The sequence below is a fragment of the Hyperolius riggenbachi genome, chromosome 9 (assembly GCF_040937935.1).
Source record: "Hyperolius riggenbachi isolate aHypRig1 chromosome 9, aHypRig1.pri, whole genome shotgun sequence".
NCBI classification, from domain to species: domain Eukaryota; kingdom Metazoa; phylum Chordata; class Amphibia; order Anura; family Hyperoliidae; genus Hyperolius; species Hyperolius riggenbachi.
Window position 1 is genome coordinate 102,886,251 of NC_090654.1, and position 26,721 is coordinate 102,912,971.

The following is a 26,721-nucleotide window of genomic DNA, read 5'->3' on the forward strand; positions in this document are numbered from 1 at the left end:
TAAACATCTGAGCTGCATGCTTGTTCAGGGTCTATGGTTAAAAGTATTAGAGGCAGGGGATCAGCAGGACAGCCAGGCAATGTGCATTGTTTAAAAGTAAATAAATATGGCAGCCTCCATATCCCTCTAACTTCAAGTGTCCTTTAAGACCTATGATATATCCCATTGCAAGGTTGACCGATTCCAAGGTCTGAAAGCTTGATAAAGGACCTGTTGAGATTCAAAACAGACTTGTGTCCTCATCCATTATATTTTTTCTATATTGGAACAATGCAGTACACTATGCTACTCTAAGGAAGTTTGGCATTTTTTATGGTGTATGTGAATATCGTCAATAAAAATGATTACCATTAAAACTGATCTTTTCCCCCCTTTAATCTTGGGTATCCTCCCAGATTCTTGTAGTGACCTCTATTGTTCTTGCAGGAACTAAAACTTCTATTGAGGTTCTTACGAGGTCCGGTCTTTTTTCCCACGGATCACTGGAGGGTCGTGTTTCAAAACTGTCTCCTGAAATGATCACAAAAAAATCTGTAGCTTCAGAGTGAAACAGTGGTGGAGCATACTGCAGATCTATATAGGATGTATAAGCAGAAAGGAAGCTCAACTAGAGTCTACTCCGATACCTCAAAAGGACCAGACATGACAATACCGCAGCAGAGCTTATGCATGTCCCCAGCTCAAAGCAGAATAAAAACTCTGCAGCTGTTCAGGCAATTAACAGCTAGAAAAACAATGTACATTCGAAGTACCGAATACATAACAGGAACAGGTGGCAGGTTCACCTGCTGGGTGTCAGGGAGTGACTCATGGAATCTTTGTGTTTGTATGAAAGACAAGTGATGGGTTGTCTTGAGAGTTGACAGTGAGTGAGCCGGGAATCTGTATTTATTTTTGTGTTGTAAATTTACCTCCCAGAACACCCAGTGAATTTTCTCATGTCTGATTAAGCTTATATGTACTGGGAAATGTAACATTTATAGCAGTACTCCCAATATGACCTGTACTTGGTTATTAACCTCTTATGGGTAAACCTCACCTTCAGCCCTGTGACCTATAGCTGTTATTACTCCTCTCAGCTGTAGATAGCCACAGGTTTCCTGCTGTGTTCTGGTCCTCTGCATGCTGCCTGTGCGTTTCCTAACAGCTTGAAAGTTTCAGCATCAGGTTCTACAACTGTGTTGCCCTGGTAACTGTCAGGATGAGCACTGTGACAGGTAAAGCACACCTGTGCTAAGTAATGTTGCTGCTGGCTGCAAGATCAAGGTAGCTGGGCAATATAGACACTGATCACGTGTATTGCATGGTTCAAAAGTGAGGGGCTGATTCACAAAAAACGGTTACTTCGTTAATTATCTCACCTAATTTTTCACTTGGACTATAAGGAGAGATACCGTAATTCATGAAATAAACAGATAAAGGTCCTTATTCAATGAACCCTTTTTACAGTTTTATCACCTTGATGTACAGTATATCCCACCTGATATATTTTGTCTCTGATGAAGCAGTCTGTTGAACCATGAAACGCAGCAGATAAAAATGTCATGTTTCAATTTTTAGTTGCGATTAATTCTTTTGAATATATACTAGAATGTGCTGTACCCTGAATGCAGAGGATAAAACAGATCCCCCTACATTATTTTCTATTGTTTTATACAGTAGTTTCAAGTAATTAAATTTGTCTTAGTATGTGACCTATTCTGCTATTCTGTGTTCTTATATTCTGATGCTATAGTGTATATAGCTACAAGACTGCTGACCCTCAGTTAAAGCTACTGTCCCATTTTCCCCTCTGCTTCAGAAGATTAACCACGCTATTCTAAATTCTAAGAACAAACTTTTTTTTTAAGTGCCGGAAATTGTTTCTAAGGTTACTTTACGTCTCATTCGTGCGCCCTATCATGCTGGGCATACGTGGCTGCGATTATGCGCCGGATCGAGCCGCTGGCTCGATGCCGGCGCATCCCCGCTCGTCCGCGCGGATCGATCCCTGCTCGTCCGCGCGGATCAATCCCCACTCGTCCCCGCGGGCGGCTGCTAATCAGCCTCTTGTTTATTCTATTGTTCTCCCCGCCGGTATCGAGCAAAGTATCGATCCGGCGGGGTATCGGACACGTCAGATATTATCAATCGAGCCATCAGGCTCGATTGATAATCCTCCCCAGCAGCCGTGTATGCCCAGCATCAGTTATTCATACTGAGCTGAAAAAGCTGTCCTGCAGTCAAAGATAACAGAACAATCACCTTCGATTGTTCTGTTATCTTTGACTGCGGGAGATAAGGCTAATGTATAGCAGAAATCTTTGTGTGCAAGCTAGTTGTACCTTCAGGAAAATAGCAGTGTGTTACTAATGGACTGAACTGGATGTCATATTATTATGCAAGATGGTTGCTTCCGTACTAGCAGTTGTAACCAGGGGGGAATTGTGATTTTTTTTTACAAAGATAAGATTACCCTGGGGAAAGGCAACTAGGATAACTATTTTTGTACTACTGTATTTAGGTAGTAAGGGGTTAGGAAACAGTTGTTTAGTTGTTCTTTTTTTAAGTGTGTTGCACTTATTACTCTGTAAATTGCACTTTATGAAGTTCTCTTTCCATTACTGGCCATGATTTACGTCAAACAGGAATCATAACATCACATGGCAGACTAAAGTCCTTGCAAACTGCTGCAAATATAGAACATGTGCAACCCCCCTTGTTGCGACTTACTAACTAGCAGTACAGTAATGTAGTGGATAGCACTCTTGCCATGCAGTGCTGTGTACCTGGTTCGAATCCCAACCAGAGCACTATCTGATTGGAGTTTTGTATGTCCTCTCCATGTCTGTGTGGGTTTTCTCTAGGCATGCTGGTGTCCTTGCACATCCCGAAAACATACAAATAAGTGAATTAATCTGTTTTCCTGTACACTGGCCTTAGACTGCAATGGACATATGCATATAGTAGGGATTAGATCAGGGATGTCAATCTCAATCACGTAAGGGGCCACAATCTAGAATGTAGTCTACGTCACAGGCCAAAATATCTATTAACCCTTTCGGGACAGGTTGCCTAACCCCCCTTAAGAACCAGGGGATTTTGCAGGGGGGGCGGGGGGGGGGGCGCTTGGGGGGTCAGGCAGCCAGATCCCTGGTGGGGCTAAGTTTGGTATGTTGTCCCCAGCGTGGCCAGGTGTCCTCCATATTGCAGGCAGCCTTTACTAACCTCCCAGGCTCCAGCGATGAGCAGCTGTGGACCACTCCTCTCTCGGCGGCATCCCCACTTGTACTGCCGCTAAGTTCCGGGTCGCTGTTTGATGACATCATCAAGCCTGGACCGACACTTATGTCAGAGTGAGCGGGGATGGCGGCCAGAGCGGAGGGGCGCGCTGATCGCCGGGGGAACGTCAGGAAGGCAAGTGGATCCTCTTTTCCCCCTACTGCCACAGCTCTTACGGTGATCACTAGGATCCGTGGGCGATTGTAGCAATCAAGTTCGTGCCCAAGAGGGGAGATTAAGCTGTCATATGACAGTTGACATCTCCCCTCAGTGATCAAGAGCCATTGCGTATGGTTCCTGATCACTGAGGGGAGATGTCAGCTGTCATATGACAGCTTAATCTCCCCTCTCGGGTGCGCACGATCGCGTCAGGAGCGGAAACGGCGGGTGGCAAAAATCCTATGCCGCATCAGCCTAGGGCAGCCACAAGTGCGGCGTAGGATTTACATACGGTGGTCCCGAAAGGGTTATGATTTAACATGCATGATTGATCAGTCTCATATATAGTAGTGTATTAAGTGACCATTGGGGGGATGCATCCCAGCTACTCTCCATTCTACAGAGTAGCACAGCAATTTAATATTTACCTGCTCCAGTGCTGCTTCGGGTCTCCTCTGATCTCTCTGACAGCCACACACTATATAATGCATACCTCTGGCTCTGACTGCCTGTCACGTGATATGAAGCAGGAGGTATGGAAGGTGTGGAAGTGTGGAGCGCGCAGCTGCTGGAAAGATAGACGAGACACGACCAAGCACTGGGGCATGTAAACATTGGCGGGGGGATGGTTGGTCACAGGAAACTGTGAAAGTATCCTGTTGCATTATGGTAGTGGTTTCATTCCTAGCCTAGCTGTGGTTAGTAAAAGCTATGATAGAGAGAGAGAATAACAGCCACAGGCAAACATAGCTGAGAAAGATGTTATGCATAACATAATGCATGTTTGTATCGTCCAGCGTTTGCTTTTCAAACTATTATTTCGCATAATTAAATTCATTTTGTACCTCAGCAATTAATTCCTGTTTATCTCAAATTTGACAATTTCCTGTCAGGTTTCCTAACCTCCCTATTCAGACAGCTGAAAGGGATTTCCTCTCTCCCTAATACTGTGATAGGGAAGAGGTTAATCTGTGTATTATTCCGGTAAATGCAGAGGGATTAATGTTTCTCCAGCAGAAGGGAAGGTGCTTGCCCCATCCTCATAAGCTGCGCCAGGCATCCAAAAGAACAGGCACAATATGGCTGCCAGATCGCCGCCACTGAGGCAGCTGACAAAAGCTTCTCTATAGCTGGAGGTGTGATGTCAAGTAAGACAGGTACGGTGCTGTTCTGGCGAGCTTTATTAAGGACACAAAGAAATGAATATCGCTCACTGGCAATTTTCACATTACTGAGGAAATAAGCCAGTGACTTGAATAAAAAGAAATACTTTTTTTTTTCCCCAGAAGGGCGCTCTGACCACTTCCAGCATAAAAACAAAGTCCTTTCTCGTAATACAATGCGGTTTGCAGTTACTCCACTCCAGTGCCTTTGTTTATATAATTACTAGTGATATAAAACTGCCGAAACACATAAAACAGTAAAATACTATAACAATTTAATACTAAAATTTCAGCCAACATATTCTTGCTGGGCTCTGTTCTCTTATACACAGAGGTGGTGCTGACTGACACTCACAAATTACCTAGGTTTTTCAGTGCTGCTAGAGGTATAGACAGCACAAAATAATATACAATGCTCGAACAGGTGACCCAAATAGGCAGCGCTAATGGAGGACAACTTTGAGTAGGGCCATTCATGGGCTCAGGCTGTCCAGGCAAATGCCTGGAGTGTTCTCTAGGGTCCAGGTTACAATACCACACTCTCAGTATTAATGAGATTCTGTAGTGTAAACCTCGGCTGATGCAATTGTAAATCCTAGAGCGAGGTGCATTCCACTTGTCCCTTCGTTTTATAGACTGTGTGAATATGGGGTGTGGATGGAGGGGTTGACATATGTTGCCATACCTGATACATAACATAGGTCAGAAGTTGCCCTGTTAGTGAGGATAACAAACCAATGCTTGAAGGGGGGAGCAGTTTCAACAGATATCTGCTTGGGGAAGTCACTCAGGTGGTAGCTCCAGAGTTGGTAAAGGATGCTGTTGATGGGTTGCACTGGAACATAGAGACCTAGGATACAGTGCTACATCAAGCTGGAAAGATACAGGGGAACACACCTTTTATCCAGGGTACAGGTCTGGGAAAGGGAACTAGCGGAGATAGACAAATTGTTCCTGGTCATTCTCTACCCTATGCCACCACCTGCAGAGCAAAAGGGACCTAGAATAGGACAGATCCTTCAGTCTACAAACTGTGAAATACCAGAAATCTACATTTGTCATTAAGGTGTTTTACAGTATCAGAAAGTGAATCATTGACCAATGAAACTTTATTATTGCTACTTGTTGGAAACGTTGAACCTGGTAGATTTACCCTCTTTGTTTACACCAAGATCTTTGCTGAAGAGTTAAACTCTAGTAGCAGACGTTGTTGGTCAACTCACAAGATAAAGATGGCTTCATCAGTCACCCCTAACATCACCAGGGAGCTGCACATTATATTTTGAATGACCCATTGTTGGTACTAACCTAGATAAATCTTCGCCAAGGTGGCCAGTCATGGTCGCCTATGCCAAGAATCAAACGTGCATATGGTGGTACCAGACCCCTCCCCAGCGCTTTGCCGAAAGATCCAGAGTGCTGGGTTTTCTTGGCTGAGTGCAGGCCAAGGGCATGGTTCTCCTACTTAGACCTCCCAATCACGTGGCGTCCCTCCACCTGCTTCGTAACAACAGGACCTGTCACTAGTCTGTACGTTAGTAAAGCATCTGTACAGCACTCTACCTGAACGGTCACCTGAATTATTGAGTTTCAAGGCATGCAGGCACTATGTATTCGTGCAAGTGTATATACTGTACTTTTAAGATTCCCACATCTCCAGTATTAATATACAGTGGTCCTTAATTGTGGCTTTAAGCACTTGTAGCCACTTGATTTGGCCTGAGAAAGTGGGTACAGACCCACAAAATGCATTGCCAGTGCATATTAAAATTAATTTATCTTATGAATTTGTTTTCATTGAGGTAAGCCACCACATTTTTTTTCGTTTAATTGTTGTTAACTCCGTTTTACCATCTCTTGGGTGCCTCTTTCCCCCTTGTCCTGTCCTGTATCCATGCTGTTTTAATTATTTAACAGCTTTGAATCCCCATAAGATGTTCTCATAGTAAAGCAGATTATTCTGGGTGCTTTTGTCATTGTTAGGATATCCACAGATAACAGTTGCCCAATCTGGCAATTTTGAGCTAATCAAGCAACACTCCTGTGTCTGGAGATTATCTGCAAAATCCTTTTAAAAACCTTGATTAGTCACTTTTGGCGAGACAGAGCTGATGGTGTTGGTGGAAGTAACTTATCTGGGCGCTGGTTTTGCTAATACCTTTTTTTTTTTGATCTTCGCTTATTTTACAAAAAAATATATTCCAACGATAGAATGAAGAGTTCCCCTCTACCCAATAACCATGTTGGGAGGTATCGTCTGTACTCATTGTGACAAGTGCCAAAAATAGGCCAATGCAGATGTGCAGGAGCCATCAAGTGATGCTGTCTGTGGAGAATGCCTGCAGGCAGCGATGTCAGGACCATTCACAGGGAATTGTATACAGTCTATACTTAGAATGGCATTGAAAGAAATTACGGAATACAAAAAGACCTATGCAACTAGAACTTTGCCAAAGCTCTGAGTTCCTAATGGCACCCATACATTACTCAGTTTTCGGGATTGATATCCATAACAATAACATTTTGATTATAATGATCAAATCAGGCAGCTATTGATTCTGCAACATAGCCGCCCATTCTATAGTTTCAATTGATATCCGGCCAAAATGATCGATCCAGCATGTTGGAAAGATCTTCATCAAAAAGACCTGATTGGGTGTGAGGCATTAGCGGTATTCAATATTCCAACTATTGACAGGCTACCGGCTGGTCTCCCCCCATATAATATGCTGTCAACTCCCCCAGACCTGTGAGACGTGTGGAAGCAGTTCACCGCCTCTTATAGCATCTTCTCTCCATTGCTACCGGGGGTGCCTGAACCCCATGACTCCATCTCATGTATGTGAGGTCAGTACATAAGACAGAGCCACAGGGTACAGGCCTCCCCCGGTGATGGAGAGAAGACACTAGAGGAGGTGCGTGGAGCTGCTCCTACACTCACCATGGGCCTGGAAGGGGGGGGAGGGCAGGTGCAGAGGCAGCAAGGCTCAGTAGATTTCCAATAGATTTCAGGCTGAAATGTATTAGAAAACAGTGTGAAGTGTGTTGGCAATAGATTCAATCAGAGAGGAATCTATCAGATGGTCAATCTGGTGGCCATCGAGTAAGGTATCGCCACCTTTAATTTGCCCATCTAAGATAGTGGTCTGAAGAAATGTTGGGCTTTAACATAGAGACATGAGCTTTCATCGAGCAGACCTGAAAGAAGGAAGATGAAGTTGCATCTGAGATAAGTGTCAACCTCAGTCACTGTCACAAAGTAGATTTAAACTCAGAACTCAGAAGATTAGCCACCCTAGTACTCTTGAAGCCGGTTGTACACCTGGCCAGTGCGTTTTCGCGGTGTGATGTTCCGCCCCATCGTACAAAATATCATTCAAAAAGGTCATTCATATGACCCTGTGGCAGAGTGTGCAGACAGGGTCACATGCATAGCACTGCCCCCCACGCCCATCGCCCAGTGACATATTCCCTGCTGGACAGGAAATACATCACTGGGATTCCTGTCGTATTCTCAATGTTCTGCACATGTGTATCACGCCACCACCGCCAACATATTTAACATTTCTGCATCGTCCGCTGACTTACATAACTTCCACCACTGCCAAGTCGCAGCAGAATTCACTGTTGACTTTGCTGCAGCTCAGTGGCTGATAGGGCATTTCCAGCGCAACACGGCCTATTAAATGTGTTAGGCATTGCCTTGCATTGTCGTTGCATTACCCTGCGGTAAAACATGGTAATGGAACACACACTGGCAAGGCAATTGTAAAAAGAGCCTCAATAACACCTGGAGAAACACATACAAACACAGTAAATGTTTTAGCAAGCGTTTTTAAACAAGTCCATGCTAACTAAGCTTTAAATCACCGAACAATAAGAGGGAAACCTCAGGGCATATTTATTCGCTGCACTCAGAATATCGCTAGCTGCTGTAAAATGACAGGTCTTCTTGGGAAAAAGAAAAGCAATCAGAAGCCTAAAATGGTGTCTCGTCAAGCCTGTGCTATCATCCACCTCTCCGTGTCATGCTGTGTAAAGTGTACATCATTTTTATGGACTGTAAAATTAAAGAAGAGGAATGAAGAAATGGTGTAGTTTGTGTAGAAGAAGCACAGAGGTATGAAAAGCACAGAGCCAAGTACCCGCAGGTTTCCTGGGGTTTATTAAGCCTCGCCGCAATGTTTGCAGCCTCCGACAAGATGACAGATTTGTTGGTGAAATAATTCAATATCATGGTCTGTACAATTCGCTGGGTCTGATTGTGAGAGTACTTATGAACTGTACTGTTCCCACGAGATGCCTCCTGCCACAAAGAATAATTTACAGGACTTCTCTCGCTGTGCTCGCAATACCGGTCGTGTTCATTTACAGCAAAGAGCTTCGGGTGTCTGACCATTTACCTCTCTACATCAAGGTGTTATACTATCCCTACAACATCTGTGTATGCTACTCAGTCACCTAGCACATTGTAGAACTTAAAGAGGCACCGTAATGACATATAGTAGGCTGAAGCTAAATATTCAGGATACCCACTTTTATGTTAATTATCCTGGTTTCAGCATCAGAAACACTTCCTATAGCTTGATATTTGTGTACTATTGCTTGATATTGCTATATATTGTATATAACCCCGCCCCCCGCGTGATGCTTGGCCTAGGCTGATTAGACTGCAGAACGCCAGTAACTGTTTGTTCAGCAACATTAATATAAAGCTCCCTTTCCAAATTCCTCCAACCCATAGGTGATGCTACTACATGAAGGGATTGAAAACCACTGCTCTGATGCGTGAATGATTGTTTATCTACATCAGAGTGTAATTAGCCTTATCAGTAGCTGTGGCATCTTGGCTTGTGCCTGTACAGGAAAACACTGAGGCTTAACCGCCTCTTTCTGTGCTTCCCCAAAAGTTAATACAGTTAAAATGTCAGTTTTTTTATGGTTTCCATATTATAATGATCCCCCCTCCCCCACCCCCCAAGGCCAGGTTCACGGTGGTCAGTTGCAGAATGCATGCGTTATAATGGATTTGAACTGCAATGAAGACTGGACATAGATTTTGATACAAAGCCTGCATGCAGGGAGTTAAAATAATGCAATCAATTACAGCACAGCACTGTGAACAGGCCCATACGATTGTATGGGTAGTAAGTTGACGTGCAGCATTATTCTGCAATGCAACTGAGCACTGCGAACTAAGCCTAACTTTTCCATGGCTGCTGAAGGTTATCATGCTGGGGTGTCTAAGTTTAGATCCACTTTAAATAAAGGATGTAGTTAGATGGAGAAATAATCAGAAGATATGAAGTGTCTAAAATAAAACAAATGAAATGGTTAAATGACTGTCATATAATGTCATAAAAAAAGATAAGGTGGGACTATTCATAGGAAGCAGCTAATCCATCTGGGCCTCTGTGTAACTGGGAGTCAAGCCTGAAGTTTTCTGTCGCTTTAATTTACACTACCCACAATCCTTTGTATTTCAGGCTCGTCTGTCTTCCTGTCTCCCCCTCATGAGTACTGATAGGGACAGAAGTAGGTCAAACTACTGGTGCTCTGACATTCGCAGGAGGCTGCTGGGGCCTCATTAGTTGCATTTAGCACACACATCATTCCCTGCTCCTCTCCCGACAGGAGACCTGCAGCTTTAATTGTGCTGGATAGGCCTCCCTCTAATTAGAGCAGTCCTAATTACAGTCGGCTCGTTAACACTGGTGAAGCTCCCGTTAAGGACGCTGGAAAGGGCACCGGTTCTTTTTTTTTTTCCATGGCTGCTGGGCATTTTAACTACTTTGATGCCACAGGAGCAGCTGGGCCAGAGCCAGGCCTGCTGGGTGACATTGAAACGACATTGTCTCCGAATGTCTGACGTTTCCACGCACTTCATTTGGATCCGGCTGCATATAAATAAACCCGCCTTCGACGTTCGGCACAGACCTCATTTGCCCAAGGTTACCGGTGACACAATTACTCAATCCATTTGTTTTGAATCAGTATATCATGGGAGCGTTTTAGTTGTGTAAATGAAATTTAATTGTACTGCCCTCTGGCTGTGATAACTACTAAATAAAACAACAACTCGAAGCCTGAGTTCTGGCATAGTCTTGATGTGCTTTTAATAGAGCATTATTTTTAAATTACTTATGCTTGCAAAAGTTTTGGAAAAGCAAAGTATCAGTTTTTGCAAAATTAAAGAGGAAAATACCAGTTGCGACATGTCTTAAATCCTCAGCAACCGGCTTTTGCCCGCTTATTCCACACCTCCCAGTCAGTCTGCAGTCATGCCTCCTGATAGGCTATGGATTAACAGGGAGGTGTGGCTTTAACTGAGAGAGCCCTCATTTTCTCTTTTGTGCAAGCCCACGTGATCATGCCTCTAGCCTAGAAGTGGTTCGGACTGACTGAGCTTGAGCAGGCAGCTGTAGTTCTCTGAGGAAATCCTTCTTATTTGGCAAAAAACACATTATTTTCTCTCAAAACCTTTTTGAAACATATTCAATTTAAAATAATGTTCTATTATATGCACATAGAAACTGTACCTGAACGAGAGCTTTAAAGGGAATCCGAGCAGTGCAGAAACTATGGAAAGATGCATATCATTTTAAAGCTCTCTTTCTCCTCTTTGCAATGATATATAAACCACCACCCTACGTCTTTTAGTTTTCGCTATTTTCGCGATTGAAATTGCCGCGACCGCGATTTCGATCGCAAAAATAGAGAAAACTAAAAGGTGTAGGGCAACGATTTAGGTGTCGTCAGAAAGAGGAGAAAGAGAGCTTTAAAATGATATCCATCAAGCCATAGTTATATTGTATTACACAGGACGACACTTTCCCCAGTGTCAGCAGCTCCATTATGCTGAATGCAGCTGCTGACTTTGACAAAAAGTCGCCCTGTGTAATACAATATAACTATGGCTTGATGGATATCATTTTAAAGCTCTCTTTCTCCTCTTTCTGACGGTACCTACATCGTTGCCCTACGCCTTTTAGTTTTCTCTATTTTCTATTCTCTATTTTCTATTCCGGCTGCGGCAATTTCAATCGCGAAAATAGCGAAAACTAAAAGGCGTAGGGTGGCGGTTTATATATCATTGGAAAGAGGAGAAAGAGAGCTTTAAAATGATGTGCATCTTTCCATAGTTTCTGCACTGCTCGGAGTCTCTTTAAAGCTACTCTGGCCCACGGGCCAAATCTGTACCGCAGACCCATAAAATTTGGCTGACAAGTGGTTTCCCCACTTAGCATTATGTTTGACCCACTCTAGACCACCCAAGGAAATTATAATGGAGGTGGAGTACTAGATCATAAGGGAAGCCATATGGGGAGCGAGGGGGAAAGCACTAGACACCAGGGAACTATTTAGGGGCTTTCAAGGTGACTATTAGATACCAAGGAACTGTTTAGGGATGTGAGGGGGACCACTAGACACCAAGAGGCTGTGTAGGGGAGGGAGGGGGCCATTAGGAACTTTATAAGGGAGGGAGGTGGCCACTAGATACTGAGGTCGGCCCGCAACTTGGTCCCAGTATTCAATTTCGGCCCGCTTTGCACTTGAGTTTACACCCCTGTTTTACACGAATAGCAGAAAGCAGCAAACTTTACTGCTTGTCAGCCGCTCTTAATGTGCAGGGCCAACTGCAAGTGTCCAGAACGTGCGGCGACCACTGCCTGCCTGTGTATCCGAGAATGCAGCCATCCCCGGACGCAACATGCTGCGGTTTTTTTTTTACGGAGTGGTAACCGCACTGCATGTCTACCGCAAACACGCCTGTGGCTGCTAAAGCTTTGGGGACCACAACAAGTGTGAAGAATAAGAGTTAAGAAAATTCTACTCAATCACTTAAATCACCTTACTTTAAGTTAAAGAGAGAAAACTCAAACCATGTATGGTTACCTTCTTTTGGGATGTTTTTTCCTTTTGTTCACCCAAATCTCCACCCCTGACATTAAGCCCCACCCATCACGGAAATGTCCGTTAGTAAAAATATTTTCAGAGAGTTGCTTTAAACGTTTTCCTTTAGCGCGAATAGCAGAGCTAAACCTGCTGTCTATCTCACTTCTACAGGACATGACGGCAATTCTACTCAACTGACAGCATGAAAACAACACACCGATAAAATCAATTTCATTTGATGGGGCAATATATCCAATGACTGCTATCTACACTTGTGCTGATTTGAGGTTTCCAAACTCATTAAAGTTTAAATTGCCTTTTAAAAAAATGTGAAATTCTGTGTGATACAGTTTTCTCTGCAGTGACAGAGCGTCGCTTTGCATGTATGTGTCAAGCTACGAGATTTCAGCAGAAGGCAGCTAAACGACGCGGTATGTAAACACGCCTGCCACAGTCACCGCGGCAGCGTTCATCTGGAACGGGTGCGCGATACTAAAAGCTGCAAATGCCTTTCATGATCGTCGTATAATTCAACTGCCACATTTAAAAGCGATCAGTTGCTTTGAATTTCTACATAATACCAGATGCTAATTTCCAATGGTTCAAATTACAGCACAACTTTGGGGGAACTCATTTATTTTAGCTTTTAATATTGTGAAAATGAGCATGGTTTGTTTTGGGGGTTTTATTGGTGTTTGTATCTAAGTCCACATCTGGTAGAAGCTTTCTCATTATCCGTCCAAGCAATATGTAGATGAATCTCACTAATTAGGATAGACACAACAGCAAATAATATATTTTCTTGTAGAGTGGGAAAGAGTCAAGCCTGGTACACACATCCAATTTTGATTGGCCAATCACTGACCTGTTTTACCACCTCAATGTAACATGAGGGCCAACAGATTATGATGCTATGTACAGATTGTGTAGGTGAGCTCTTCCACTACATGGAAGTGGTTCCATTTGCATATCAAAACTGAAAGTGTGTACCACCAAGCAGGAAGTATTGGCGCTCGCGCCTAGAGCTGAAGTTGAGGAACCATTATAGCAACAATGCTATAGTGCGCGGGGTGCATAAGGGTAATTCAAAGTTCCAGCAATCGCCGGCCCCTGATTTACTTCTACCTCCAAGTTGCTACGACTCGGAGGGGGAATAGTATTTAACACTGCTAACAATTTAAATGGCAGTAGGGATGATCACAGATATGCAAATTGATCCGAGTTGATGCAAATTTTTATGCAAATGTATGCAGCTTGAAAATGGACCACTCAATTTAAACCTGGGTTTAAATAGATTGGTCCATTTTCAAACTGCATACATTTGACTAAAAATGTGCATAATTTCAGAACAATTTGCATTTCATTGATCATCCCTGCGTCCAGCTCACCAGCAACATTACAATACATACGCATGCACAGGGTACAGGTGTGTACAGGCTTTAGGGTGCATATACACATATAATTTATGAAATCCTACCACCTCCATGGAGCACGAGGGCTTACCTACACAATCTGTTCATAGTATTCAAAATCTGCTGGTCCTTATGCTTTATGGAGATGGTAATATTGGTCAATCATTGGCCAATCAAAATTGGATAAGCCAATTTGGATAAGTATACCTACCTAACTCCCTTTGGTACAGGAATGGCTTCTCTGTAGCAGGTACTTATGAGAGAAGACCATGTTAACCACACTTGTTATAGGAACTCAACAGATGGGTACGAGGTCATCACAAGGGGGCACCACATTTTTGTTGGGGGGCCTCCATTATTTATAGCTATGTAATCAATTTCTCTTAAGCCTCATCTGCACGGAATAATTTTCATCTGATCGACCAGTGATCTGATAAGAAATTGCTTCGTGTGTAGACGTCCAAATTGTTTCTGATCAATTTTGCGAGAAATTGATAAGTACACAAAATCTATTGCAAAATCTATCGCAATCCAATTGGACCAGTTGGAAATTATCTAATAGATCTGTTGATCTGACAGAAAATTGTACCATGTAGATGAGGCTTTGCTCTTCCTCCTTTCTGTCTCTGGATACACCAGCGTTCATATTACAGCTGTAGAGGTCTCAGGAGAAGGAAGAAACACAAACCACTACAACAAAAAAAAAACCTATAAGAGACCCTGTTGTAGCACTGGAAAAAAATTAAAATAAACCTGGAGTTAAAGAGAAACTGTGACCAAGAATCAAACTTCATCCCAATCAGTAGCTGATACCACCTTTCCCATGAGAAATCTATTCCCTTTCACAAATGGATCATCAGGGGCCTCTGTATGGCTGATATTGTGGTGAAACCCCTCCCACAGGAAACTGTGAGGACCATGGTCCTGGTAGTTTCCTGTGAACCTTGTTGCATTGTGGGAAATAGCTGTTTACAGCTGTTTCCAACTGCCAAAAAAGCAAGCAGCAGCTACTTCCACTGACATCACCTGCCAGCAGTAAAAATATCACCATGGGATAAATGTCAGAATGTAAATCAGGGAGAGGAAAGATTTTACAATGGGCAAACATTGAATAAATCATTAATACATCATTATTGTAAAAATGAAGCACTTTTTTATTAGATTATTTTCACTGGAGTTCCTCTTTAATGTGACTTACATTATTGCTTCACACGCTACCTATGCCTGGCTATCTATACTGGGGGGACCTATAGCTGGCTACCTATACTGAGTGCAACTAAACCTGGCTAACTTATACTGCGGGCACCTATACATAGCTCCATGGGGGGGCGCAATTTTAACACCCTTATCCTGGGTGCATTTTAGCTTAGAAACTGCCCTGCTGCAAGTCAATGGGTGACTTCTCTCCCATTATATCACCAACGATCACATTTTCTATGCTTAACACTTTTTAAAAATGCTTTAGAATGATTTTTCACTTGGCTATTGTAGATTTTTCAGCCGCTTTATCAATTTACCAAAAACATCTCGCTTGCGACAAAGAGAATAAAAAAGTAGCATGTATTGGCACTTTACAAGAAGGGTCATTAAAAATGGCTTTTCCATCCCAGGCTGTAGTCAGATATGGTATTGTAAAATGATCAGGATTTTCAAACTTTCTGGACACCATGACAACCGTGCAGTGTTTGGCCTGTGGAATACCCATTGGTTTACAAAGCACCCCAGGATTTCCATATTCATGATTCAATAATTAATTGGGCAGAGAAGGTATTCTAGCATCTTTAAGGGGCTCATTCACACTAGAAACAGAGTGAAACAATGTAGTACTGAATGTGAAATTTGGGCGGCACAGGTGCCGGGTAAGTTTGGGCGCCTCCATAAGCACCTATGTTAATGGCCACGATCAGTGGCTATAACCTCCCTGGCGGTTTATTTATTTTGCCAGGGAGGCTGCAATGTGGTTTTTTTTAAATTAAAAAAAAAATATTTCATGCAGCCAACTGAAAGTTGGCTGCATGAAAGCCCACTAGAGGGCGCTCCGGAAGCGTACTTTCGATCGCCTCCGGCAATCGAAAGTAACAAGATAGGCCGCAATGAGCGGCCTATCTTGTTTCGCTTTCCTCGTCGCCATGGCGACGAGCGGAGTGACGTCATGGACGTCAGTCGACGTCCTGACGTCAGAGCCGCCCGATCCAGCCCCTAGCGCCGGCCGGAACTGTTTGTTCCGGCTGCGCTGGGCTCGGGCGGCTGGGGGGACCCTCTTTCGCCGCTGCACGCGCCGGATCGCCGCGGAGCGGCGGCGATCTGGCAGCACACGCGGCTGGCAAAGTGCCAGCTGCGTGTGCTGCTTTTTTCAGAAACAAAATCGGCCCAGCAGGGCCTGAGCGGCGACCTCCGGCGGCATACCCCGAGCTCAGCTCGGGATTACCGCCAAGGAGGTTAATGGGAAATGGGAAATTTGGGCAGCAGTGCTCGCTATTAATCTCCTCCATTTATATAGCAGGTGGCCCTGGCGCCCATGTGGATTGCGGCAAATTTTCTCCTAGGCGATATTTTCATACCTCATGAATAAAATGCCTCTTAAGCCACCAGCAAGCAAGAAAATAGTCAGAATAATTTTGACAGTACTTTTCCATATACCTTTTGGTACTTTTGCAATTGCAGAGTGCTGAAAAGTTATTTTAACCACTTCACCACTGAGGGGTTTTACCCCTTGAACACCAGAGCAATTTTCACCTTTCAGCGCTCCTTCCATTCATTCGTCTATAACTTTATTATTACTTATCGCAATGAAATGAACTATATCTTGTTTTTTTCGCCACCAATTAGGCTTTCTTTAGGTGCTACATTATGCCAAGAATTATTTTTTTCTAAATGTGTTTTAATGGGAAAATAGGAAAAATGTGGGGAAAAAAATAATTATTTTTCAGTTTTCAGCCATTATAGTTTTTAAATAATGCATGCTACTGTAATTAAAACCCATGAAACGTATTTGCCCTTTTGTCCCGGTTATAAAACCATTTAAATTATGTCCCTATCACAATGTTTGGCGCCAATATTTTATTTGGAAATAAAGGTGCATTTTTTTCAGTTTTGCGTCCATCCCTAATTACAAGCCCATAGTTTAGTAACAGTGTTATACCCTCTTGACATAAATATTTAAAAAGTTCAGTCCCTAAGGTAACTATTTATGTATTTTTTTTTATTGTAAATTTTTTAATTTTTTTTTAATTACAAAAAAAAAAAAAATGGGGAGTGTGGGAGGTAATGAGCTAATTTTATGTGTAAAAGTCATTTATTTGTATGTGAAAAATGTGTAGGGTGTAGTTTACTATTTGGCCACAAGATGGCCACAGTAACTTTTTGTTTTAATGCGACCTCCAAGCTTCCTTCCGGAAGCTTGGAGGAAGAATAAGGAGGCTGGACACGTGAGTTTTTTCTCACAATGATCGCGCTGCCCATAGGAGAGCAGCTGATCATTGCGGGGCTTAGATCAACGAACGGGAATGGATTTTCCCGTTCATTGATCTCTGGGCGAGCGGGCGGCGGCGGTTTTACTAGCGGCGGGCGGCGTGTTTACGAGCGGGAGCGCGGGCAGCGTCGGGAACGCGGAAAGTACGTGTTTCTCCGTCCCTGGTTTTTAAAGGATGGAAAAAGGGGCGGAGAAATACGTACGCGCGGGGGTAAAGTGGTTAAAGCAGAAGATGAAAAATTCTCTCGTAGGAGAGAACTTAGGAGATAAAATGAATTGAATGAAGGCCACGACATCTTCTGATTTCTCCACATAATCACCTGCTTTATCTAAGCCAGGGGTGCCCATTAGGTAGATCGCGATCTACTGGTAGATCGCGAAGGCCTTCATGGTAGATCCCGACCCCACTATATTTTCCATTCTGTATATAAAGTGTGCTCCTAAAATTGTACATAGGTAGATCACTTTGACTTGCTAATTTTTAAAAGTAGCTCACAAGCCGAAAAAGTGTGGGCACCTCTGATCTAAGCATTTATCATATCTTTATAAATGGTTTTCAATCCCATTGCTGTAGTAGCATCACATTCCTCACCTATGGGTAGGAAGAAGGTGGAGTGCTTCGTGTTAATACTGCTGAATAAACAGTTACTGGTGTTCTGCAGCCACGTGAAAAGCAGAGCAGGGAGAGAAAAGATGCACGTTAAATTACACAGAGTGAATACCTAGCAGAGAAAAGCAAATGGCTCGTACTTTCACAACAGCGGTAATATAAAGTGAAGTTGATACGATGGTACTGGTGCTTTATTGCATCTGGCCACTAGAGGGAGTTCCCTTCTTTCCATTTAAATCAAATTACCGTTACATCACCAGTCACCCATTTTGCCATTTATTCCCAAATGAGGGTTGTTTTACCTAAGTGCAGAAGCCAACCTGTTATAGAGGGCAAAGGGGGAAGATCTACGGTAAAAGTACAACAACATTTTCAAACTCATGTTTTTACAACATTTTTAAATGCTGCAGTATTTCATGTGACCACTGAGGAAAGTGGCATGACACACACTGGCGTATTTCATGATAGGTATTCTGAGCAGGACTGTAGCAGTAACACATTCATTTACAGTACATGCTCATAAAAATTCACATATGCCTGTGTGATGTATGCTTCACCCTCATGAATATTTATATATGATAATGAAGAGCAATTCTATAGCTTGAAAACACCATAATTGTAAGATATGTTTATTTATATAAGTTTTGATCCACTTCAAATCCTCAACAGATTTGGACGCCACAAGACTTGAGCAGTAGGAACCGACTCTGCAAAAGCAATGCAGTTGCTATTACAGCAATACAACCATTTGTTACCAGTCACATTATTTATAGCAGAATGATTTATTACAGTTAAGTAGTTCCATAAGGTGACTGGGTAACTGTGCAGCCCATTTCAACAGTGAGCTTGTGGTCATGTTGCCACTGGACTTCTTTCAGCTCTACTTCCTCTCTAGGGTCTGTAAGAGGAGGTGGCACAAAGGCAGTCAGCCTATTAAACACAGCAAAGCCAGTAGGAGGCGGGGCCTTGCCCCCACTACCTGGTACTGAGGTAAGAGAGCTGGATCACAGAGTAGCACATATCGCCAAAGTAGGCAACTGACCATAGTCAAGTAATAGTTAACAACTAAAACAAAGGTATGTTGTGATATATTTTTTAAAGGACCACTCTAATGCAAAAAGTAAGCAGTTACATCTGACAGAATCAGCAGGTTTTGGACTAGTCCATTTCCTCATGGGGGATTCTCAGGGTTTTCTTTTGTTTTCAAAAACATTTCCTGAAGGGCGGTTTACCTGTCAAAATAGTAAGATCGATATGGAGTCTAATGCCGGGGATACACGGTGCGTTTATGCCCTGGAATCGAGCCGCTGGCTCGATTTCGGCGCGTCCCCGCTCGTCAGCGCGGGTGCGTGGATCGATTCCCGCTCGTCTCCGCGGGCGTTTCTTACCTGCCGCTCGTTTTTTTCTATTGTCCGCCCGCAGGGATCAAGCGCAGAATTGATCCGCCGCGGTGATCGGACACGTCGGATATTATCAATCGAGCCATCAGCGGCTCGATTGATAAGAAGAAACGAACCATGTATGCCCAGCATTACTGCCAAAATATAGTGTGCCTTCCTTCTCGCTTGCACACTATTTTGGCATTTAGACTCCACAACCACCACTTAGATAAATGCTTTTGAAAACAAAAGATAACTCTGAAAATCCTCCATGAGGAGACGGACTAGTCCAAAACCTGTCTGTTCTGTCAGATTTTATCTGCTTATGCTTTTCGCTGGAGTGGTCTTTTAACTGAATCACCAAGTAGCAGTGGACAGGTATTAGCAGGTTTTGTTCGCACTGTTCCACTACAAAATCTTATCTATGTCTGTGTTTTAATTGTGCAGCGAGTGTAAATAAAATAATCTGGCTCCTGCCAACATTACAGCATTACAGCAACTATTTCAAGATGTCTGCTCCATCCATTTTGAGCCTGTGTCACTTCCTGCTTCATCAGTGTGTAGCCGGGTCCTAGGAATGCCTATAGTATGTGTTTCTGTTACCGGACCTGGCAGGACGTTGACATGTGGAAGGGTTCTCAATCGTCGTGTTTTTCGCTCCATCGGAAATAAAAAGTCTGCTTTTTTACGGCGCAGACAAAGCGCATTGATGGAAAAGAATCAAGGTTAATGCTGAGGAACACACAGAGGAATGGTTTAAGTTGCATGTCATGGAGGCAGCTCTATAAATTCCTTGTTTTATATTCCTGTAGCCGAGTAGGAAGGTTCCATGACAGAATGGAGGGGTCGGTACGGCCACAAGCACCCCCCTCCTTCCCTGAGCTGTGTCTCTGACTGTCATACTATGGCTGGATAACTTATGATCCATGCAGTGTCTGGCAGGCAGGTTTGGGAAGCGTGGTAAATGGGACAGAAAACAGATTCCATTCTCTCTCTAGCTCCGGGTTCAGCTCGTTATAATCAATTACACCCGGTGCTGCTGAAGCTCTTCCGCGTTTATTTTATGCTCTGCCTGTCTCCTGGGTATTTATGGGGCCGTACTGTTGCCCGTCTGCGCCTACACTTCCCTATTCATCATCCTCCATTCTCTCTCTGCACTGTCATTGTTTCCAGTTTAACGAGCGTCTTCAGTCTTTTATGCAGAAAACATCTATTGTTTTAATTTGCAGCCACTGACTATCATTCCTTGCCACGTCTTCCCTCCTCCCCTTCCACCTTATGTAATGAAAGAGACATTGTAACCCACTCTGCTTCATTCCCACCTGCTGTATAACAGGCAAGCATGTGTTCATTAAGCTCTCCCACTGCTACTGGGGATCTGCTTCATGCCTTTAATCTCCTCTCTGGCATTTATTTCCATATTTACTATTGCTAATTGGCGACAGAGAGGCATTTACCACTTCCTGATCATGTCTAGGTTGCTGGGAAATAAGGAACTGGCCATACATGCGCTCGGTGGGGCTCGGTTGCTAATAGAGTCACATTTATCACACTGTTTTGCATAACGAACAATCAGCTTTTCTGCATTTGATTTATAGGTCTTGAAAATGAAAAGGTGGAGACAGTTGCTACTGGCGACAGTCCCGTAAAGTGGTCCTGAACTGTAAAGCTTCAAGTCTTTCTTACCGGTTTTATACTCATCCAGAGTCTGCGGAACTCTCTCCCTCCCTCCTTTCTTACTGAGGTGTCCAGATGCTTACAAACATTTGACTTCAGCAACTTATATTTTGGCATCCATTCATTACGGCAGTAGGTATATCAGCAATGCAGGTTTCTGCCCATAACAACTTTTAAGTATTCATTAAGACCAAACCTTCCCCATCCCCTCCAGCCTAACCTTAACCTGGCTCCAGCCTCTACATAACCCAAGCCTCTCTCCTCTCCCATGCCCAGCCTTAACCACAATCCCTTCCTTGTCTCTCCTGCAACAGCTCTAGTGTTGACCCTATCCTGCTGTGATACTGTAAAAATACCCTTTCACATTTCTAGCACTTGCAGCTCTGTGAGGACATCTGCATGGGCACACCCTTAGAACTTGCAGCTCTGGTCAAGTGTGTGATAAGTGCCTTCATGTGCTTCATGGTAGGACCCCACTGGCTGGGTCCCAGAATCCCTCGGGCCCCATACACTTCTACCTCCTGTGATGGTCTATGGGTGGCCCTGCACACTCCTCTCAAGCAAAAAAACGGAGGATGACATTTGATGCCTGCAGACTGCAGTAGTCCAGTATTCACCGATACCATAAAGTTTATTGTTGCCCAGCCCCATTAGCAACTAAAAGACTATATATAATATTGTTAACATGTTTCAAGTTTAAAGGTGCCCACTAATGAAACAATCGTTGTACAAACTTCTAGATAATATGAAGGACTACCTGAAATATCCATTCAACATAGACTCACCTAAAGGATTATTAGGAACACTTGTTCAATTTCTCATGAATGCAATTATCTAATCAGCCAATCACATGGCAGTTGCTTCAATGCATTTAGGGGTGTGGTCCTGGTCAAGACAATATCCTGAACTCCAAACTGAATGTCAGAATGGGAAAAAATGGTGATTTAAGCAATTTTGAGCGTGGCATGGTTGTTGGTGCCAGATGGGCCGGTCTGAGTATTTCACAATTTGCTTAGTTACTGGGATTTTCGCACAACCATTTCTAGGGTTTACAAAAAAATGGTGTGAAAAGGGAAAAACATCCAGTATGCGGCAATCCTGTGGGCGAAAATGCCCACAGGATAGGTCCATAGGTCACAAAGCTCGAATCATTTCAAATTGGTTTCTTGAACATGACAATGAGTTCACTGTACTAAAATGGCCCCCACAGTCACCAGATCTCAACCCAATAGAGCATCTTTGGGATGTGATGGAACAGGAGCTTCGTGCCCTGGATGTGCATCCCACAAATCTCCATCAACTGCAAGATGCTATCCTATCAATATGGGCCAACATTTCTAAAGAATGCTTTCAGCACCTTGTTGAATCAATGCCATGTAGAATTAAGGCAGTTCTGAAGGCGAAGGGGGGTCAGAACCGTATCAGTATGGTGTTCCTAATAATCCTTTAGGTGAGTGTATATTCACTCAGTTTACCCTTCTATTACATAGATCTGGTAAGATTGGACAAAAAAAGATTGTATCATTAGAGGGCACCATTACACTGGCGCTTATTTATACTCACAACATAGGACATTTTTCTAAATCCCTACCTCATCTGTGAACTGATATCTAATGGTCTCTACCAGAAGGAGACTGTAGACCACTAGGGCCATCCCCCCCCCCCCCCCAAAAAAAATGCTATAATAGTGATTCTACAGTTAAAAAATGCACTCAACTATAATTGCCTTCACACAGGATCGAGGTCATGTGCCCTCATCCTCAACTCTGCTCCTACCTACAGGCACAAAAAGCACCTACACAAACACAGCAGGCTCCATACTGATGGAAACTCTTCACAAGTGGTTCCAACACTATACTCTGCAATCTATTCTAGCAGTAAGATAAGAAAAAGTATCATCAATAAAACAAAAAGGGAGGGGCTTAGCAAAGAGGAGGCTGAAATTTATTGTTACTGGGTTGCAGTACATTCATGTTACCCAAGGCTGCCACAAAGAAGCTGCAGACTGATTCTAGTAACCCTTTATGCATGTTTTTACAAGAGCACAGTGCATGGAGCATCAAGCCTGGAAGACTTTCATGCATGAAGCTGAACATTTTATGAAATGCCACATTTTTAGAACCTACTGCTCCTCAGGTAAAGCATTCTGTAGTAACCTGAGTTCAATAATCTGCTCATAACTTCTCAAGCCTATGACCAGAGCTGGATTTCTGGAAAGGTTACAAAGGCCCTGGCCTTGGGCAGCTGCTGACAAGGGGACAGCTAGACATGGGAAAGGGGTTGCTCAATATGCAAATAGTAAAAGGAGTCTGCAAATGGGGAGTAAAATATGGAAGAGGAGAGTAGTACAAGAAAGAGAGGGGCTGCTATTCATTGATGTTACGCACAGTAGAGATGGCTGCACATGGAATTAAAAGGGTGCTGTGCCACATGGATAGGGAGCAACAAGAAATGTGACCTACAGCATGAAAAAGTAGCACAGTCTCGTCTGTGACCTCTGTTTTTCTACAGTCAAAGGACTTCTTTGACAAGAGTTACATTTATGAACTTTACTAAGACTAGTACATTTTTCCAGGTCTATCTCCCCATCCAATCTCACACATCTCTACATTTCATGCTTTCACTTGCAGAATAATATACATCATTTCTATCCCATCTCCTTTCCCTCCCGTGAAGGTTGCATCTCCTCTCTCCGTACCATTCCCCTACCATATTACATAGCTACAGCAAGCTCTGAAACCTCGCTGAGATGAAAGCTCTCGACAGTCTGTGCACAGTGATACTTTGTGCCGCCACATTCATTAATTTACTGCCAAAATGCTGCTTTTAGGCGCTTGATGAATAGTTCTCATCATTTACAAACCTGACATGCCCGGCTCGCCTTGATGTGCGAAATTTAGAACAAAAGCCGTTGTCACAAAGTCCTGTTGTCGATCCATTTCATGTAGGATCAAAGACACAGTGCGTTGAGGTTCTTAACATCTCTGTAGGCCTATCCGGCACGCTAAGAGTTAAAAGAAGCTTGCGGCCCACTGGGAATCAGTTAATGAGTTCTACCGAGTGCAAGATCTGCTTTGGCGTAGCGGAGGTTAAAGCACATAATCCTTCACTGCAGAGGAAAATCGCGCGGTCTTCACGGTCCCTTGGAAACTACTAAACCGAGTTGACGTACAGCCTATAATAACTTCTGACATGTCATGGAAAAACTGGCATAATGTTTTAAGGGCCTAATTCCAGCACTGTCAGACGAGATTAAATTACACTATCAGTAAACATGCAACCGGATCTGTTTATAGGTCAATTGTACCTGGGAGTAGTGCATCTGACGGGCGATTGTGAAGAAAGATGACATGGTTATGCTGTGGCCAGTGACTTGAAAAAAATTGAAGTGTGAGTATGGAGATGAAAACAGGTGAAAAAAATAAATAAAAAAAATCTCCAGAATGTTACTATACTAACAATAACTCATAAGGCCTGACTCTGTAATCCCCTACGGTGCCAGAGGCGGAACTATAAATCATCGGAATGTCATAACAAAATGTTCATGGGGTCCGTAGCCCTAAGCATACTTTACCTGTCACTATGAGTGACTATGGTGATGTACAGTCATCCCCTACGCGTAGCACATGGGCATGGAGAACCTGACTGGCTGTGCTCCCATATGCAGAATCCGCAGGGAAGAGGGTGTTAGTTTTATCTGTTACAGGTTTATAATCAGACCTCCTAACTGTACATTCATTCGAGGGCGCTCTAACATTTTTTTTGCTTTGTTTCGGGGGATTGATTTCATCAGGCTCATATTAAAGTTGGGGACCAAATGAACTACAAGCCTGTCTCTCTCCTTTTGAAGTGAGATGGACATGGAGGCTGCCATATTTATTTACTTCTAAACAATGCAAATTGCCTGGCTGTCCTGCTGATCATCTCCACACACGTGGCCTTTACCTTTACCTACTAGAAGTAGGGAGTCAAGTCACCATAGCCTATGGCAACCTTTGACACTCTGCAATTTGGAATGGGAGGTTTGACCTGGATTGCCCCTCATCCTCTCTCAACATGGTTGAGAGAGGATGGAGATGGTGGCATGGCTTGACCAGAAAGTCAGTTTTTCCTCTGCACGGCTCAATGGTGGTATGTACCTGTACAGCCAATCACCCTCCCTTTGCTGGTCACTAGTGGAGAAGTCATGTCCCAAACTGCCAGACTGTAGCGCACAGCAGTAGAGAGCCTGACAGTTTGAAGAGGCCACTAGACAAGTTAGCGTGTTTACCATTATTTATAGGATTCAGGATGTAGGTATAGCATAGTGGCAACAAAAAAAACATACATATATATATATATATATATATATATATATATATATATATATATATACAATACAATAACATTTCTATAGCGCTTTTCTCCCATAGGACTCAAAGCGCTTAGGCTCTCTCAGATTCAGTAAAATAGATATATAATATCTATTTATTTCTAACAAAAAAGGATTAATCTAAAGAACAAACAGTCAAAATATAATCTTAGTATAGAGTAATCCATACAAGATCATTGCAGCTTGTAGCATATCTAATTGAACATACAAATAGTGGAAACGTATGAGCCTTTCAGCTTTGGACGACATCCAAATTGTTGGCTACATAAAAACACGCAAAAAGTTTGCGAAAAATATAAAAAATGTTAAGAACTTTGAAATCATTTTAAGATGGTATGTAGACAAGTTGTTTTAAATTACTGAAATTGTAAGATAATTCTTTTAGTCCATCCCATTTTTATGGCTCCTTAACCTTCCTATTTCAGAGAAAAAAGCAGATCAGAGAAAAAAGCAGTTCAAGACTTGGGTCCCATCTGTTTAATAGACACTGGGCAAGCTGAAACCGCTTCTACCATTACATGTGTTTACTTCACTCTCATTGGCTCTCCACATCTCACCATAATGAATGCATCTAATGTAATCTGAATAAATAAGTACCAGTTTAGTTTGACTGTGGAGCTCTAACTATTTTTAAACATTACACCAGAGGATGATTATAAAGTGTATTTGTGTGGTAGCACAGAGCATTTGTTCAATAAAAAGCCCACCATGTATAATTTGTGTCGAGATTTAAAGCTTTGCGAATGCAAAAATAGATGCTGCGGAATTAGTGTGTAGGGACCAGAACCCCTTCACAGCAGGGCTGCACAGTGGAATCCTCCCATCCTCCATTACTCACACACAGAACAAATAAGGCAACGGCTACTTAAAGGTACCCTGTCATGAGTTCAAGCGTATGAGTTCATTATTACGGTATATCCCAAGACAGTATTTATTAAATACAGTATTTATTAAAAGTACTGTAGCTGCTTCTTATCATGAAACAGTTTTCCGCTTCTTAAACCAGCCAGCTATAAAAAAAAATCATGTTGAAATTAATCTATGGCTGGACATATCTGCTCCTTTCTCAGCCTTCCTTTTTGATGAGTCATGCTTTTGGTTTTTAGTGTATGCAGTCCTTTGTTAGGCCCACACTGAACAGCACTGAAAACACAGAGCAGCTGTCTTGTCTCTATACACAGAGTGCAGACAGCATGATTCAACAAAAGGGAGGGGATGAGGCAGTAGAGAGGTCAGGCAGAGCTGCAGATCCAAGTATGCTATGGTGAGTTTTTAACAGTTTTCAACTGGCTGCATTAGAAAAAGGAACATATTTACAGT

The 26,721-nt window shown here is 43.0% G+C and overlaps 1 protein-coding gene across 3 annotated transcripts in view; it reads right to left on the reverse strand.

Annotated features, from left to right (window-relative positions):
• Positions 1-26,721, reverse strand: part of CADM3 (cell adhesion molecule 3) — a 617,404-nt gene that overhangs the window by 250,417 nt on the left and 340,266 nt on the right. Inside the window, exon 1 of one of the 3 annotated variants that reach the window (XM_068253276.1) lies at positions 1,040-1,141. The exons of 1 other annotated variant lie outside the window; for it this stretch is intronic. In XM_068253276.1, the coding sequence (XP_068109377.1) occupies positions 1,040-1,124 (85 nt within the window). In that variant the 5' untranslated portion in view covers positions 1,125-1,141. Of the gene's footprint in view, positions 1-1,039; positions 1,142-26,721 lie in introns of those variants that run through there. One more of the 3 variants, XM_068253274.1, reaches the window with a different exon arrangement.